The sequence below is a fragment of the Rhipicephalus microplus genome, chromosome 1 (assembly GCF_043290135.1).
Source record: "Rhipicephalus microplus isolate Deutch F79 chromosome 1, USDA_Rmic, whole genome shotgun sequence".
Lineage (NCBI taxonomy): Eukaryota > Metazoa > Arthropoda > Arachnida > Ixodida > Ixodidae > Rhipicephalus > Rhipicephalus microplus.
Genome location: NC_134700.1, coordinates 43,621,717 through 43,639,005, shown reverse-complemented (window position 1 = coordinate 43,639,005; position 17,289 = coordinate 43,621,717). Strand labels below are relative to the sequence as shown.

At 45.7% G+C, this 17,289-nt stretch overlaps 1 protein-coding gene across 8 annotated transcripts in view; it reads right to left on the bottom strand.

Moving 5' to 3' along the window:
* Positions 1-17,289, bottom strand: part of LOC119178803 (proteasome adapter and scaffold protein ECM29) — an 881,180-nt gene that overhangs the window by 81,664 nt on the left and 782,227 nt on the right. For 7 of the 8 annotated variants that reach the window (XM_075895092.1, XM_075895224.1, XM_075895130.1 and 4 more), the window contains 3 exons: positions 4,166-4,223; positions 3,156-3,302; positions 859-994 (listed from right to left, as the gene is read on the bottom strand). In XM_075895092.1, coding sequence (XP_075751207.1) covers positions 859-994; positions 3,156-3,302; positions 4,166-4,223 — 341 coding nt within the window. Of the gene's footprint in view, positions 1-858; positions 995-3,155; positions 3,303-4,165; positions 4,224-17,289 lie in introns of those variants that run through there. The other variant, XR_012895350.1, reaches the window with a different exon arrangement.

Sequence of the window (17,289 nt, the reverse complement as noted above, 5' to 3'; positions counted from 1 at the left end):
AAAAAACGCATAAACCAAGTCAGGAAGAAAAGTGCGCTGCATTTGGCAAAAAAAATAAATAAATAAAACCCTCCAGGGGTTATGGACCAGTCAATGCTATTGATAAGAAATAAATGACAATTGATCAGCACCCTGGACAAAGTCATTATGATCCTCTCTTCTGTTATAAGCCTGTTCCATTTTCAAACAGGAGTAAACTAAAATGAAATAAGTGAGAATTTTGACAAAGGTAATCACATGTGAGCAAGCCTATTAGTAAGTCATCTGCTGAAGTCAGTGGCATAAAATTAGCACTTTTAAGTTCTGCTTGAAGTCATGCTGTCTGTTTTTGTAATTTCTTGGACTCTTTTTGACAGATGCAGATGACTGATATGCTGTTTCTTTCTCAAAAATAAGTAGTTCAGAGCTTGCTTGTCAACTTCAATTTGTCCATGAAGTTGAATGCAGCGTACTGCAATTTTGCAATTTTACTACGAATAGTCACCCTCTCACCCAAGCTCCTGTTCTAACGCTATATACTCATGGCACTGTTTGCACATGTGGCCATCAGGAATTCGCAGCCATCTGTTCGCACTGCATGGATAAAACAGCCTGTGCATTATTCAACTAGGCTGCGATTATTAACTTTTAAGAGACCTTGCTACTCCACACTTTTTGTACTTTGGAAGGTAAAGAAAAAAGTGAGCATGATACGACCTATTCACACAGTGTACGGTGCCAGAATGTATGGTGAGAAGTTAGCTCAGGAAAGGCCCATGGGCACATGTGAAGCAGCCTTCTGCTTGCCAAGATCTCAAAAGATAGTACAAGAGTGCCTGCTATGGTTGATGTAGCAGAAACTCCTTCACGAGAACCCACCCTGGGTGTCGGGCGCCTGTTGTGGCCAAGCCTGACCCAAGGCATTGAAGGCCACCTCCTGGAACTGCAGCTGCAACTCCAGGTCAAAGGCCTCCTGGTCGTCCTCGGCAGCTTCCCCACTTCGGCTGGCTGCATACTGTCCCCAAGGAATTGGAAAAAGCCCTCAAAGTCATGTTCACAAGAAGAAACATGCCGGGTCGTTAAAGCTTCTTTTCCTTGGTGTGTATGGTCGTGAACAATTCTATTCTTGTGTACACACCTTTTAAGGATAGGCTTGGTGATTTTTCAAGCTCTCTAACACACGGGCTGAGATATTTTATTGCATGTGTTGCTTCATCGCATTTGCAGCTGATTTTGGGATATAGAGTGTTTTCCTTTCGTGTGTAATTAAGATCAATGTGTTTATAAAGATCTTGCCTTTTTCCTTCCTTTCATCAACTGTTGTCTGGACATCCGTTACAAAAGTAAGTGGTGAGCTTGCCAGGATCCCTTTAGTTATATTTTTATTCGTGTCCCACAGATTTCTGTTTGGCAAAAGAGCATGAACTTAATGAAAATTTTAGAGTTGGATGTATCGCTTGGTTTATTGGGGAAAGAAGTGATTAGCTTTTACGATCGCGAGCAAGAGAGGCAGAGAGATGAGCGAGCACAGGAAAGAAACCGAGAGGAGGAATAAAGAGGAGCAGTTCATCCTGAGTGAGAGGCGCACAGGGAATCCATACCAGAGACAAAACCTCCTAGATCTGTCCTTTCATGACATATGGAAGGACTTGAATGCATACTTGTACTGGTCTGAGTGCATTGCTTTAGATTGAGGTGGGGAGCAAAGGTCTGAGTTTGGCAAAAGCTATAGAAATTAGGGTGGGCATAGGAATGCAAATAGTGGATTTCTGCTGGGAAGAGCCTGAGGCTCACCACTGTGATTCTGTAAAACAGATGAATGATGACTATGAGAGCTGTATGAAAGAAAGCAAGGCAGTAATTAGCATAGAAAATGAGACAGACAAAAACGTGGCTTGTAGCTGCAACAATTCAATTGTTCATGAATGAAATGCCAAAGGTGTTGACCTGAGGGAACTGTTGCTTTCTTGAGTGGTGTCACAGTAATTGAGAGTACCACTTCAATGAAAGGGACACTTTAGTGCCCATTTGTGCGGATGCTGTTCTTTTGTTGCTTCTTTATGGTTGTATCATTACCAAGTTTTTCTTTTTTCCGTTTTACAACCAAAATCATGTTGTAAAGGCCACTTTGCAACCTTGTGTTCTGGTATTAGTATGTATTTTTGCTCACCCTGCTTGGAGTTTTGTCCACAGTATTTTATAAATAAATAAATAAATAAATAAATAAATAAATAAATAAATAAATAAAACATGGCTTGAAAGGTGGAAGCACGCGGCATACAACACAGCAACGACACAGCCTTATTTTCTTGGTTTTCAGAAAACCTACCCACACACAGGATGCTGTTTCCACTTCAGGTCGAACCACCTCAACTGTCACATGGCGCAATGCCTTGTTAGCAGGGTCAAAAGAATCTGCTCATCGCCACAGAGACGGAAGTAGGAAAGAGAAAATAGTCTGTGATCACTGCATCAATGGCTATACAGTAGTGTTTATTCGCAGAGCTCTCCACAAGAGAAAAGACTGGGAAAACATGACACCCGCATCGCTGCAACGATGACTCTGGGTCGATTCTGAACATCGCCAGCGCCATCCAAGTAATACCCCTATACTGCGAAAGACATGGGTCGATGTTGCCCACAAGCCAACCCCCTCCATCGGCAGCTTCATTTCTGGGCGCAAAGATCGCGCACTAGTGAAAAAAAACTCAGGGTGTCGTGTGCCCAACTGCGTGTGCCGACTGCCCCACTTCTTACACTGGGGAAACAGAGAGCATCCACGAAAAAATGCAGCAGCACAAGGATGACTTCATCAATTGAACATCGAATGGAGCACAGTAGCAGAACATTGTGAGTAGTTTGACCACCACATATATTCTGACAACGTGGTGATTCTAAAGAAAAGAACCCTCACCGACAGCTCGTCCTCAAATCCTAGCCCATTCAGCAGATAGCAACAAACATGAACCGCCCCACAAGGATATTGCCCTCCCCCTATTGCTGGGGCTTGCGACAAGTCATGGCAAGTGTCGCATGCACGGCAAGTAACTGTACATAAGCACCGCACATCTCAAGCCTTCTCACCCTTGAAAAAGCCAATCTAGTTTAGAAACATCAGGCTTTCCTAAAATAAATTTTGTTAAAGTTTTATTTCTTAGCCCCAAAAGAAAGCACACCTTGAGCAGTGGACCCTCGAGAACATCCAACAGGGGCCCAAACCGATCCAGCCGCTGGGCTTGCAGCAGCTGAGCCAGGTAGCAGACTGCCTGCTCTCGGTATGTACGGTTGTCACGTCGACATTCTCGCAGGAAGGCCTCCGAGACCTGGGGCCAAGAGGACACGGGTAATTGAACTGATTGCAAGGCTAATGTGTACACAGCATGAACCTCAAACACAGGTCTATTTCGAGGTGATTTGATTGCACTTTCAGTGCAGTGCACATGTGCCCTCAGTGCATCAGGATTTTAGGCCACGCATTAAACGCAAGAATAAGTGGTCTAATGGAGTGAAAATTTGGCATTTTTTTTGTGACCAACTTCTGCTACAATGTGCCTTTTCTTTAGGTGGGTCTAGTGATCTTTCTGGTCTGACATAACCCAGAAGATGTATTTCCTGCATGCCCAGAGAGCTCAGTTTCAGTACTGCCTGGATTTGGGCCCCCAATTTCGATAACTATCATTTTGAACTATGGGTGTTTTTCAGATGAAAAAACAATGAACATGCTTTCAATTGTCATGTCTTGCAATACTTCAATATAAATAGCTGCCCTCAAATTAATTAAAAGTTAAATTATGAGTCTGTTATTTCTCATTAAAGTATAGCTTTAGGTGCAGCCAAGCTTTCCGCTTTGGTGCACAGTTCGTTTGCAAAGATGACACAGGCCCAATAAACATAGCATTTTTATTTAAAAAAAACGTTTGGCTAAACAATAACGCCTTGTATAAATGAGCACATAACATAGCAAGCAGATTTCAATTTCTTTTTTGTGTGACCAATGCACGGCCATGTTCAAGACAACTCACTGCCCCAGGAGTGGCCAATAAGCTCACAAAATGATCTGCTGATTGAAATAGAGGGTCATAACTCTGCATTTCTCCCTTGTCACCTTTTCATTTCCGTCTGTAACTTTCTGCGCGGAATAGCCGATAGAAAATCAGAGGTGTGCCCACGCCCCTCAAAGGTGTACCTCATTGAGCAGAGCCTGCTGTGCCGATGGGCGGCCGCCATCCACTTGAGGTCCTGCACTGTGAGAATGGGAGGAGAAGACAATTTGTTTTTCCACATAATCAGCACTTTTTCTAAAATGAATCTAGAAAGCCACAGCACTCTAAGAGTTTTTCCAGCTTACAGAATTACCAAAGCTGTTTCAATAGCCACAATTCAGATGCGAAGATAATTCAAATATTATAGTTTGTGTGTGATAGAATAAAATATTCTTCAAGTAATTTCAAACAGAATTACACAAAAAAGTTGCATAGAATTCTTAAGCAAATTTTCATGAAATGGGAACATGCAAGGCCCTAATGTACGGTTTCTCAAAGTGGCTTTTATGAGCCATGGATAAATTTCTCCTGGTTCCGCACTTGCCAAGCTGCATAAATAGCACTGAACCTGAGGTGTGACCATCTAAGGAACATCTATCTCATGCCCGAGAGTCAATAAGAATACCTCAGCACGTAAAGGCAACATGCAAGCAGTGCAATAAATTCCTCCTACAGCTGTAATAGTCTGCTACACTCCAAAAACTGGCCGTGTGATTAAGTTATTGCCCTTGAATATCAGAGGCCTTTTTTATTAGAGGCCTTTTGCACATTTCTGCTGTTTGCAGGTAGGTGCTGAACAGTACACAGGTAGCTGCTATTTACAACAACATAGACTTCTGGGCAGACAATTCTTCACAGTAACTGAACTGAAAAGTAAGCACAACGATTGGCTGAATTCAGCATCTGACATGTGGCCGCAAGTGTTACTGAGCCTTACATAAATTTGTCAATGCAAGAATATGGAGATAAGTTGCATGTCAGTTAATCAATTTTTATATACCTATGCTTTTGAGTTTAATGAACCGAACGAAAAATGCTTTCATGAAAGGGGAGATCCCTTGTCACTTACTGGAGCTGTCTTGGCCAGCTGCCACGATAAAAAAGAAGTGAGCCGCGTGGCTCGGGATGCGCGAGCCACGAGGAATTCGAGATCGGCCTAGCTCCTTGCCTGGCTAGATGTTGCAGCTGCGACTCAGCCTACGCTCGCGTTCCAAATAAAGCTGTGGCCTCGGCACGGGCACATCGCCACTGTCTCGTCTCTCGTACCCAAACATTTGGTGACTACGCACGTAGGAACAAGCAACTGGCACAGCACCGCTGCCTCTGAGCTTCGCGGCTATGTTTCAGCCAGCTCAAGCCTTGCAGCTACACTTCGACCCGCCTCCACCTCCATTCTCGTCCTCCTGCATCGAGTCATGGTTCCAAGATCAAGGCAGCCTTGGAGCTCAACGGCATCTGGCTCCAAGAAATAATGTTTGAGGTACTGAATTACCATCTTCCGCGAGACCTCAAACGCCACCTCACATACTTCGTGTGGAGCTCTCATCTTTATGATCATCTGCGCGACGCTGTGCTCCAGTATTATGACACCAAACATCGCCTTCCCAAAAGCGACACCGCGATGCCTAGCTAATCATTATGAGATCCTCCCGCAACACAGCCAGTCGAGACTAACGCCCTGCCATCAACCCCAGGCTATGCAGGTGTCGGAGATCGCTCTGCCGCTTCACGCGGCCTGTTGACCGTAACGCCCGCCACCTCGGTGTCTCCAGTTTCCGTCTCCGAGGTCTTGACTTTGCCCCCAGTGCTACTTGCACCCCTTTCCGTGGCAGATTTGATTCCAGTTATGGCTCCACACACCATCGGATCAATCGTAGAGTCCTGTCTTACTGCACCGACTCCGGATTCGCCGATGACAGACGAGCCAGCTAATCCACCTGGTGACTTCTCGGGCCCAACCACTGAGCCTACCACTAAGACGATGATAACCGCGTACAACGCACCGGGCCAGCCAAAATTGCAACTACCCGCATATGATACAACAGCCACGCAAGCAGTCAATGATCATGCTGTTTGCGTGCGTGCTGCTCGTCACCGGACCTTCGAGGGAATACCACCAATGCTGCTTCAAGACCCAGTCCTACTGCAAAGCCTGTGCTTTCTCTGCGCACCATCCTCCTTAACGACCCCGGAAATAAGCGCCCCGACTCCAAATACGTCGACACCCGACCAAAGCTTCGCATGTCTCCTGGCTGTGCGTTAAAGACGGCGACGTCATTGTACCCAGAGTCAAGCGCACGGGCAGCTTTCCACCGGCCCTTCCGAAATACCTCAGAGTGCTGGCATTTAAGGCAAGAAGGCGCAAGTACGGTGAAGACACCCGCTGACATGTTGTCAAATTCAAAAGGCAGACAGGTATCGGTTCTCCACACACCAGCGGTTGGCATTGCGACTACGACATCTTGCGCAGCACCACAGCACCAACGCCGCATTTACAACACTGCCCTGCCACTTCCTGTGCAGCTCACCATCTACGGTATGCGTCAGGAGAAAATTACTACGCCACAATCCAGCCAATTTCGGCATTCACAGGTTTTTAGAACTACTGCGCTTTTATCTGCTTTTGACCATTGTACTTCACAAGGACACCTTCTGCACTCAGCGGGAAGGGGTGTGCATTGGCTCTTGTTTAGCTCCGGTTCTTAGTGACCTTTTACTCGCACGCTATGACAGAAGTCTCATGGCTAACCTTCATCAGAAAAGCACAGTTAAAGTGTTCCGCTACGTTGACGACTTTTTAGTGTTTTACCCCATCGACCAATTTGACCCTCAACGAACCGCCGGTGCGATTTATGACGTATTTCGGCATGAAATGAAGCAACTTGAATTAACGTTGCAGCTTATTTCTGATGACAAGCTAAGATTTCTAGACTGCCCAACGTGGGGCTCTTGGAGTATCGGACGACAGTTTTTGTGGTTCCATACAGAGATTTTGTTAGAGCAGGAGTAGAGTAGGCCTAGGGGGGACTTCTTTGCTAGCGTCGGTGGTGTGCTTTGTTGAGAAGCGAGGAGATTGGCTTTGTAACGTGTTTGAATTTGTCGGCAGGTTGACTTTCTATTTATTTATTTTTTGCTCGCAAGTGTTGTTATTTTTTGTTGTTGTTAGTTTTCAAAAACGTTGTGGAATTAGGACGAGAGCCATGCGGTCCGCATCCTGGGGTGAGCAAGGCCTAGAGCACGTGGTTTGTAGGCCAGGCCCGAAGCGAGTGAGTACGGAAGCCTCGTGGGTGGTCCGATTTTCTGTAAATAGCTTCTTCTATATCTTTGGGCTCAGGGAGCCGGGCGTCGTTGCTGTCTGGTATTGCGGCTCAACGCCGAGGCGTCGTGACACCGCCCGGGGTGGTGGACGCCGATCGTTCGGTAAGCTGCTGTGTGTGGCGAGCGATAGGGCCACCTCACAGAGTGGACGTCTCCTCGCGGCTGCCTCTTCTGCGCCTAGGCTGGGTGCTGGGTGGATGCCGGTTGTTGCCGAGCGACTCATTAGGCCTAAGGCTCTGCGCAGCCGCCTGTCGCACGTGGCACAACTAGGTGGATCGTGGCGTTGAGGTGTTGTGCTCTGCTTCCCTCACTTTTTTTTATCTTGCGATGCAAGGGTTAGGAAAAGTGATTTTTGTTTTATTTTGATGGGCGTCTCGGCCGCCACCGATGTATTAGCTAGCAGTACTGACCAACGTACCACGTGGACGAAAAGTTCGAAGCTCCCTTCCCGAGGACTTGCTCGATTGTTTTCTTTCAATTTTTTTGCTGTTGTTATTGATGTATTCAGTGGGAGGGATGTCATCTACGGCCGGCTGTCCTGCACATCGTCAGCGTCGCTGGCCAGGAATGTGGTCGTGAGGTCGGGCGATGGAGATGCCTGGGACCTGCGCAACTGCCTGCAGTCCGGCGCCCTCGCGAGTGCTGGTCGCAACTGGCAGACGTGTCGACGCTAGCGACGAATCGTCGCGCCGACGGCAATGTTGCTGTTGCGGGGCCGGTACTGAGGTGAAGGGTAGCCGGACAGTGCGGCATTGTCAACCAGCGGCGGTGTCATGGTGCAAGGACATTATGGTCGTGCGATATCATTTTTTTTTGTTAAAGCTTGTATAGCTAATTTTTGATTTCGGGATATGGTTTGATTTAAGGTTGGGGGAATGTGGGGGTGCTGACAACCTCCCTGTAAAGTTGTCTGCGCGGCGTGGCGCTCGTGTTTCGCCCCAAGGCTTTATTTCGGTGGTGACCACCGCCGGGCGATAGATGGCGTTGTGTTCGCTTTGAGTGCCACTGTTGGTAGAGTGGTAGCGCCGGCGGTGGCCCCTGGCAGAAGGCGGGCCTTGGTGGTGAGCGAGAGTTGAGCGAGCCTCTTCTGCGCGTGGCGGCTGCCGCGAATGGTTGTCTGTAGCGTGGGTCCCCGGTGCTCGGCACTGCGGGCTTCGCGCCGGGGTCCCACGTGGAAAGTCAGGCGTTGGCGACGCCGCCTTGGGTATGTGTTAGTGTGTGTTTATCATGTTATTGTGTGTTTAGTGTGTCACTGCGTTATGTTGTTTGTATGGTAGCGTGTTAATTAAAATTGATGTATCATTCGGCGGACGATATCGTCGTCTAAATTAGTTAATAAATGTATGTATGTTGTGTGCTTTGTATCGACCGCGTCTGCTGTGTCCGTTCACTCCAAGAGCGTGGCGTGGCGATGCGCTCGTTCGCCTCGGCGAGACCCCACAAAGTTCATCACCTTATACAAGCAGGTTTTCCTATACCCCTGCTAACTTCCATCGCCGAAACTCTCCTTACGTCACTAAGAGTGCCTGATAAGGGACAAAGCAACAGCCTACTCAACAAACCACATTCTAGCACGGCTGTTATTCCCTACGTACACGAGGTTTCCCATAGGCTAAAAAAGGTTGCTTGCAAAATGGCTCTACGAGTTGTGATCTGCGCACGCGACAAGCTCGCTGGGCTATGTCGCAGAGTTAATAATGAAGGACCTAAGAAAAAAGCATGCACTAAGAAACACGCTACACGCTATGTTGAATGTGTTTTAGTGATTGTACACAAGATATTGTTTATATGCGGGCTCTGTTACATTGGCCAAACAGGCCGTTGCATCAATGATCGCTTGAGGGAGCATGCTTACTCTCTAAAAGGCTCCGTTCTCAGCCACTTGGCGGACCATTGTAAAAAGTGTGGCTGCCAGCCAATTTTTTACAAGTGTGTGATTATGGGGCGATATAAAAATCAGCGCGAGCGGGAGATTAGCGAAGCCTTCCACATTCAACAATTTGATGCTTCCTGTGTTAGCGTACCTTAGATTTTTCTTCACGGCTGTGAATTCCATTATCTAGGGTCCCCTGGTGTGACTAGCTCTTGATAAGGTAGGCCGTTCGGCACATGTATGTCTGATTTTGCTGATATTGTATGGTTATGCTAAGATTCTGTTTTCCTATATATTGCAGTTGGGTTGCAATAAACTTTCGTTGTTCGTTCAGCGCTCTGTTCTCGTCTCTTCTATCCCCTCCTGTCGTTTGCGCTGTTAAGCACTTTCTTCGCCTAACCGGCTTGTGTCCGCACGCCTGTCGCATAGATGCCCATGCAATGCGCCATTTAGCATTAGGTCATCGCCGAAAGTCACGCCTGCGTCGTGGGCTCGCTACTTTTACTGCCGGCCCGAACGGACGACCATCATTGCTTCTGCCAGCAGTGGCCGTCCCTCGCAACCCTCGTCCACTCCGCTGCTTTCAGTGCCGCCCACCGGAGCTACGACACAGACCTTATGCCTTTCAAGATCACAACCCAGACTTTACGGACATTTAAGTCTGCCGTTCATGTATAGTGAACATAGAGCATCCAAAACTTCTGGACGTAACGCTGAAGGTACTACAAAAAGGTAGTTGGCAAGTTGGGAGAAGTTTTTCTTTAGGAGAATGCTGTTTAGAAAGAAAAATGACTCAGTTCCTCGCTTGAATACTTTTAGAACAAAGGTGGCCTTGCCCTTGAGGTATTCTGCAAGGCCCTTGAGTTCCGGATCGGCTCACTGTCGTTTGGCAAAGTCATCGGTGTTTAAGGTTCCCAAGAAGTACCGTGTTTACTCGCGTAATGAGCGCACTCACACAATAAATGCACCCCCAACTTCAGTCGTCATATTTTAGATTTTCTTCCCCTGCGTAATAAACGAACCCCTTCCATTCATCCGCTTCAGTCCCTCTAACCGACACAAGGCGCCTTCTTGCCCGTTAAATCTTTTCCAATCTTTATTATTACCCCGACCTCTCTCGGGCACTCTAGTTTCCTCCCCCCCCTCACCCGCTGATGCGCACTGTATTGTTTTTCTATCTGTGTGTGGCACGTCTTCAGTCTTTTTTTAATCATATATGCCCCACAGCGGGGTTCACAAACGGTGCGAGTATAGAGACACGACAGCTTATATGCACACAGCGCGCGAAGGTAACGTAAGTGCCCGCGCCAGCTGATGGTCGCCTCCTGCAAGTATGAAACTTTAGGACCCAACCAAATGTACGAAATTTTCGAGCAACGGCGACAGGATTTGGTGTCGGCATGACTGTAGCAAAGAGCTATTTGTCGCCATCGCGTCGCAGGTTCCTGGAAAAGCAGAAAAAAGTTGGAGGACCTTTAAGCTTCGTCTTTAAGAGATGAAGGTGATAGCAAAATCTGGCGCCTAGTGCACCCTTCAACCGCTAAGTGCATACTTATTAATATGTTTTCTTACACACACACACACACACACACACACACACACACACACACACACACACACACACACACACACACACACGCGCACGCACGCACGCACACACACACACAGTAGATTGTACCAGCGTGCGTGCAAATTGTACATACAGGTTTTTAATCTAAAGCAAGAGTCGCATGGCCTCCAAGATACACGCTGCGCACTCGCCATCTCGGAGGCCATAAAGTCGCACAATGTCTCACAGATGGCAGCACATTATCTAGCATTTTTCGTTTGCTTGATCTATCCTTTTGAAAAGGCATGATATGTCCATTTTTAGAACTGTTTGAAAGTTCCTGTATGTTTTTAGAGGCAATGGCTGCACTATCTCGGCCTTTTTCGACGTAATTTGATGACCTCCCAAATGCGCCTACAGATCGCCGAATGGGCATGTTTTTGTCATGACCACCTGTCAAACGAAATGCGTTAAGGAGACTCCTTCCACTACATAGCATTTATGTACTGTTTTTTCTTGAAGCAGCTGCAAGTAACATTGTGGCTTTGTGGTGGAACACCTGCTTGCCACACGAACGGCCCGGTTTCGATACTTAATGAGACCAAAAATTTTATCCATAATTTTATTTGCTTCTTTCTCGATTTTTCGCTCAGGGACGATTTTTCACTCACAACCAACGGTGCTGACACCGACAGCGGAATTTCTGTGACACAAGCTCTCTAAAACTATCGCGATAAAATCTCTTGTCGCCCAGAAAAGATAGTGACCATTTCTGCACCATGATAGCACCTCGATTCTTGCTTCGGTTGCAATTTGTTCTTCGTGCTTGCTATCTGCGTGTACCTCAAGGAACTGCAAGATATAGGCTATCTTGTCTACAGTAACTTCTTATGTAGACAGCGAGGCAGCGGGCATATTTTGTCATTAATTTTCTTATCGACGGTTTGTTTTGATGCTCAGTGGTAGCTTGCTGCAATGGCCCCGCCGCGCTGGTCTTGTGGCTAAGGTACTTGGCTGCTGACCCACAGGTAGTGGAACCGAATCCCGGCTGCGATGACTAAATTTATGATGGAGGCAAAAATGCTGTAGGCTCGTGTGCTCAGATTTAAATGCACATTAAAGAAATCAGGTGGTCGAAATTTTCGGAGCCTTCCACTACACTGTCTCTTATAATCATAAAGTGGTTTTGGGACGTTAAGCCCCGCATACCAATCAATCACAATCAGCTTGCTACAATGTTTGGTCACTTGCTACAATGTCAACGGCGGCGGTGCGGTCGTCGTGTGAGGTTGCTGCAAAGTTGGCGAAGTGAGTCGTATCATACGCGTTTGGGGCCGCTCGAGATAACAGCAGATACCACTATTGCGGTTAAACGATTGCGAGAAAAAATAGCCGCGAAACGCTTTTATGGTGTGCGCGGGTGGTGCGGGAACAGCTTGCAGAAGATCACTCCATCAACCACTGAAGATGAATGAAGTGCAACAAAAAAGTTGTTTCCAAACAATGTATGTGTATGTCAATTGCAAAAAGCTAAGCGACTCAACTTTTTTTTTGCATTACCACAGTATTTGCTCATCTCAAAAAAGTTTTCATAAAATTTGCCCCACATACTAAATGCACCCCCAACTTTGCTCTGACTTTTTTAGAAAAAAAGTGCATTCATGATGCGAGTAAATATGGTAGTCGCTGTCCTCCTCGTTCGGCGGCGGTGGGTCAACGGAGGCATGGGACAGCCAGTCAGTGCCGGAGTGTCTTCGTCTTGACTTGTATTCGACGGAAATGCTGAATTCTTGAAGTCTTTGACTCCACCGTGCGAGAAGAGTTGAAGGATCTTTCAAGCTTGCTAGCCAGCACAAGTTGTGGTGGTCACAACTTCAAAGGGCCTTCTATAGAGATAGGAGTGAAACTTTTTGACATAGCCCAGATGATGGCAAGGCACTCTTCTTCGGTTGTGGTATAGTTGCCTTCTGCCATCGATAGCAACCGGCTAGCATAATTGATAACGCTTTCTTCTCCCTTAGTCTTCTGCACAAGAACGATGTTGAGAACTATGCTGCTTGTGACAGTGTAGGTTTTCTTATCAGTGTATTCGCCAAAGTGTGCAAGTATCGGAGGCGTCTGCAGTCATTGTTTCAGTTCCTAAAATGCATCAACTTGTGCCGTTTCCCACCTGAATTTGACATCAGTTTTCGCAAGCTGCGTTAGAGACTAGGCGATTCGTGAGAAGTCCTTGACAAAGCGTCTGTAATAGGTGCACAAACTGAGAAATCGGTGCACGGCCTTCTTATCGAAAGGTTGCGGGAAGGCGGCGATGGCAGATGTTTTCTGGGGGGTCTGGGTGCACCCCCGACTTGCTGATTTCATGACCCAAAAAGAGGAGCTCTTTGTACGCGAAGCTGCTTTTTTCTGGCTTTAAGGTAAGTCCAGAGCTCTCGATAGCTTGAAGTAAGGATTCAAGACACTGTAGGTGTTCGTCAAAGTTCGAGGAAAACACAACGACATCAACCAAGTGAACGAGGCAAGTCTGCCACTTCAAGCCAGCCAGTACTGGAATGACTCGCTGGAAAGTCGTGGGTGTTGAGCAAGAGCAAAGACCAAAGGGCATGACCTTGAACTTGAACAGGCCATCCAGTGTTACGAAGGCAGTTTTTCTCGGTCTCTCTCATTGCCTTCAATCTGCCAATACCCAGTTTTGAGGTCCATTGAAGAAAAGTACCTTGAATTGGGATGTCGATCCAGGACGACGTTTATCTGGGGTATAGGGTACACGTCCTTCTTGACCAACACAACGGGTGACGCCCATGGACTCTTTGAAGGCTGGATAATGCCGTCGCGTAACATTTCCTCGACTTGCTCATTTATGTTGCACATTCTTGGGTCGACACTCTGAGCTTTGACGGAGTGACCTGGAAATCTTTTCTGTTGGAATGTGATGTTTTGCAACCGGTGTCTGCCAAACTCCTGACAACAATAAGAAACACTCTTTGTATTGTCAGAGCAGAGTTCTGAGTTGTTCTTGTTTATGCACCAGGAGGCTTGCGTTAACATCAAAAGCTAGGTGACAAGCTTGGTTCGTCGTAGCTGGTTCGGTAAACTTGGTGAGGACAGCTGGTTTCCACTATGTCTTCTATATAGGCAACCATGGTGCCTTTGCTCACGAGCTTGTACGCGTTGCTGATGTTCGAGAGCCTCACTATTGTTTTCCCTCCTCGCAGCTTGGCTATTCCTCTAGCAATGCTGATCTTGTAGTTGATAAACACGTACTGGTGGCCTTCAACAACACCTTGCATGGCCGTTGATTCTTGAGTGCAGACGAAAATTCTGACGCTAGAGCGAGGAGGAATTGTGATTTGGTCTTCCAGCACATTCAAGGCGTACCTTCCTGATGGCTTCTGCAGCAGCTGCGGTTTTTCTATCAGTAGTGTTATCCACTTTGATCTCAGGTTGATGACTGCACCGTGAAGACCTATGAAGTCCATACCAATAATAACGTCTCTGTAGAAACCTTGTAGGACTATGAAGCTTGCAGGGTAAATCCGGTTGTTAATGGAGACTCTCGCTGTGCAGATTTCTGCTGTGTTACTAGGTGAATTCCAGCTGTTCGAATATCAAAGCCTTCACATGAGATCTTAACTTTCTTTAACTTCGTGGCGAACGGCTCGCTGATCACGGATTAGTTGGCTCCGATGTCGACGAGAGTTGTCACACTGGCGGCCGATAAAACATTGAGGTCGCTAGTTCGTCATCTCATGTTGCAGTTAGACCATGCTGTCGGGCAGCCTTCCCTTGCAACATTTTCATTAAAATTTGGTGTGATCAAGTCTATAACATAAAAGTAATCACCATTCGGCACAAGCCACGCTGCAACGTTTTGTAATTTTCCATATTGCCTCAGATTGTTCTTTTATGATTACGTGCAAATTTAGGCACGGTGACCGCATTTCAACGGAAAGGAAATGCTAGACTCCCATGTACTCAGCTTCGATCGCATGTTAAAGAACACATGTTCTCTGTCTCTCATAACCATATTGTGGTTTTGAGACCTAAAAACTCGGCAATCATTGTTAAGATTATGCCCAGTACGCGCATACTAGTTCATTAGTGAGCTTATGCAAGCTTTGGTGCTGGAAGGCTCGATCACTGATATAAAAAACAAGATGCGTACAGCCGGTCACAATTACTACTGATAACAGCATACTATGATTTCAATTTGAGGTACTTAGTTTTCTGCACCAAATAAAAAGTTTCGTCTCTACCAGAGTGACTGCCTTCATGTAGTCACCATCATGAGACAATACAATAAAGTGAAGCAGTTTCTAATGTGCACATGTTTTCTCGCTGAAGCAAAATCGATTGCACGTTAGTGAGTATATACATAATGAACACTTCAGTCCAGCAGATGAGAGCAATGTGAAAAATAACAATGCACAACAAAGTATGTCGCTTCCAGCATCATTGCAGTTATACACCGATGACTCGTTATTGCGAAATGGTTTTCTCTGTGCAAGGCAGAAGTGCACTCTAGTATTTGTGCCATTGTGCAATGGCTTCATACTGAAGCTTGTGTGCTTAGATGGCAACCCGCTAGCCGGTTGGCAAGCTCAGCAGCGACTCCCATCAATTACAAAAATGACAAGCAAGAGCAGCTGTCAGTGAATTCAGCATCTGCAGAGCTGTCCTGTAAGGCAGCTAAAAGCAACCCTAGTAAGCTCTCCGAAAGTAAAGCTATTTGCTTCTGAGATATGAACAAACATTTCATTAAAATGAAATTAGGTACATTGCAGAACTTTGCGAGTCGTCATTTTTTGCGCGAACGCATTTGCTACCATATTCTGGAGGTCTATAGCAAAAAATTTGCGAATGTATAGAAGTATCGTATCGGATACAATTTTTGTGGTAGTATCTTGTATCTGAATCTCCGATACTTTTTGCCTCAGTAACTTAATTGTATCATATTGTGATACAATGTCAAATTATCTTTGCCCAACGCTGCCTATAATTCATAAGCATACTATTCAGTACCTCACTGATATCAACATACTACCAGAAAGTCAGCATGCTTTGTGTTCTGTCTTTTTTACAACTTCTCACCTCACTGAATTTATGCATGACATTGCTCTGGCTTTCAATAATCAAGAACAGGTCGATGCCATATTCATAGATAATAGCAAGGCATCTGACATGGTGCGCAAAAAAAATCTTGTTATTAGGTTCAGCAAAATTAATAGTAATGACAAAATACTTGGCTGGATAGCTGGTTGGTAATGTTTAAGTTCACAATTGGTTACTTTCAATCATGCACAGCTATTGTCGACCACAGTTACTTCTGAAGTCCCCAGGGCTCGGTCCATGGGCCCCTATTGTTCATTATTTATATTTCATTTCATTTACTACATTGCTCTGGCTTTCAATAATCAAGAACAGGTCGATGCCATATTCATAGATAATAGCAAGGCATATGATATGGTGCGCAACGAAAATCCTGTTATTAGGTTCAGCAAAATTAATAGTAATGACAAAATACTTGGCTGGATAGCTGGTTGGTAATGTTTAAGTTCACAGTTTGTTACTTTCAATCATGCACAGCTATTGTCGACCAAAGTTACTTCTGAAGTCCCCAGGGCTCGGTCCATGGGCACCTATTGTTCATTATTTATATTTCATTTCATTTACTACACCTTAAGGGCCCGAAGGCATTACATAAGCGGGTGCATACAGAGGTTTTAACATAGCATAATACAATGAATGGTGACAAACCGAATCAAACAAAATGAAGAGACACATAATTTGCTTTAATAATGTCACACAGGTAATGAAGAACACACCCGTGAAACTGTAAATGAATGCTGATGACTGCATGCTTTATACCAATGAAACTAACACAATGTGATCAAGAAGGCCTAACAATGCATTTTTGTTCTTTTGCGGTTAGAGAACCATGTGGCAAATAAGTATTACCAACCAAAAGACTCCAAAAACACCTTTGCTAATAAAAAGCAGCTGCAAAGTTTCATTTATAGTCGCAATGGTCACTACCTTAATTTAGTGAATACCTTCAAATATTTTGAGCAAGATGAGGTATTAGGCTAGATGGTTTTTCAAGACAGAAAAAATTATGCTACAGTTGCTGCGGAGAACGAAGTTAGGGAGGAGACAAGAAATGATGTGGACAGTACAAGCTTCAAATATTTTGTAATTAGATTTATTCCATGCCTAATGTTGCACCTTCAAATTGAGAACATTTGTGCCTGGCCATTTAGGAAAGTGAAATACTTGAACAAAACCCTCACGCAGTCTACCAGAGACTGCAAATCAACTAATTATAAATCCCTCATCAGGCCATTACTACAGTACGCCTAGGGTCGACTCACACTGCCCCATCTGACATAAGGACGCTTGAGGCCATACAAAAGAAAGCAACACGGTTCATTTTCCACTGATATAATTTTTATCCTTCATCTCGCGCATGCATTTTATCGTTAGAACCCAACGATGCACGCCTCAGCATATCACTTTGCTGCACAAGA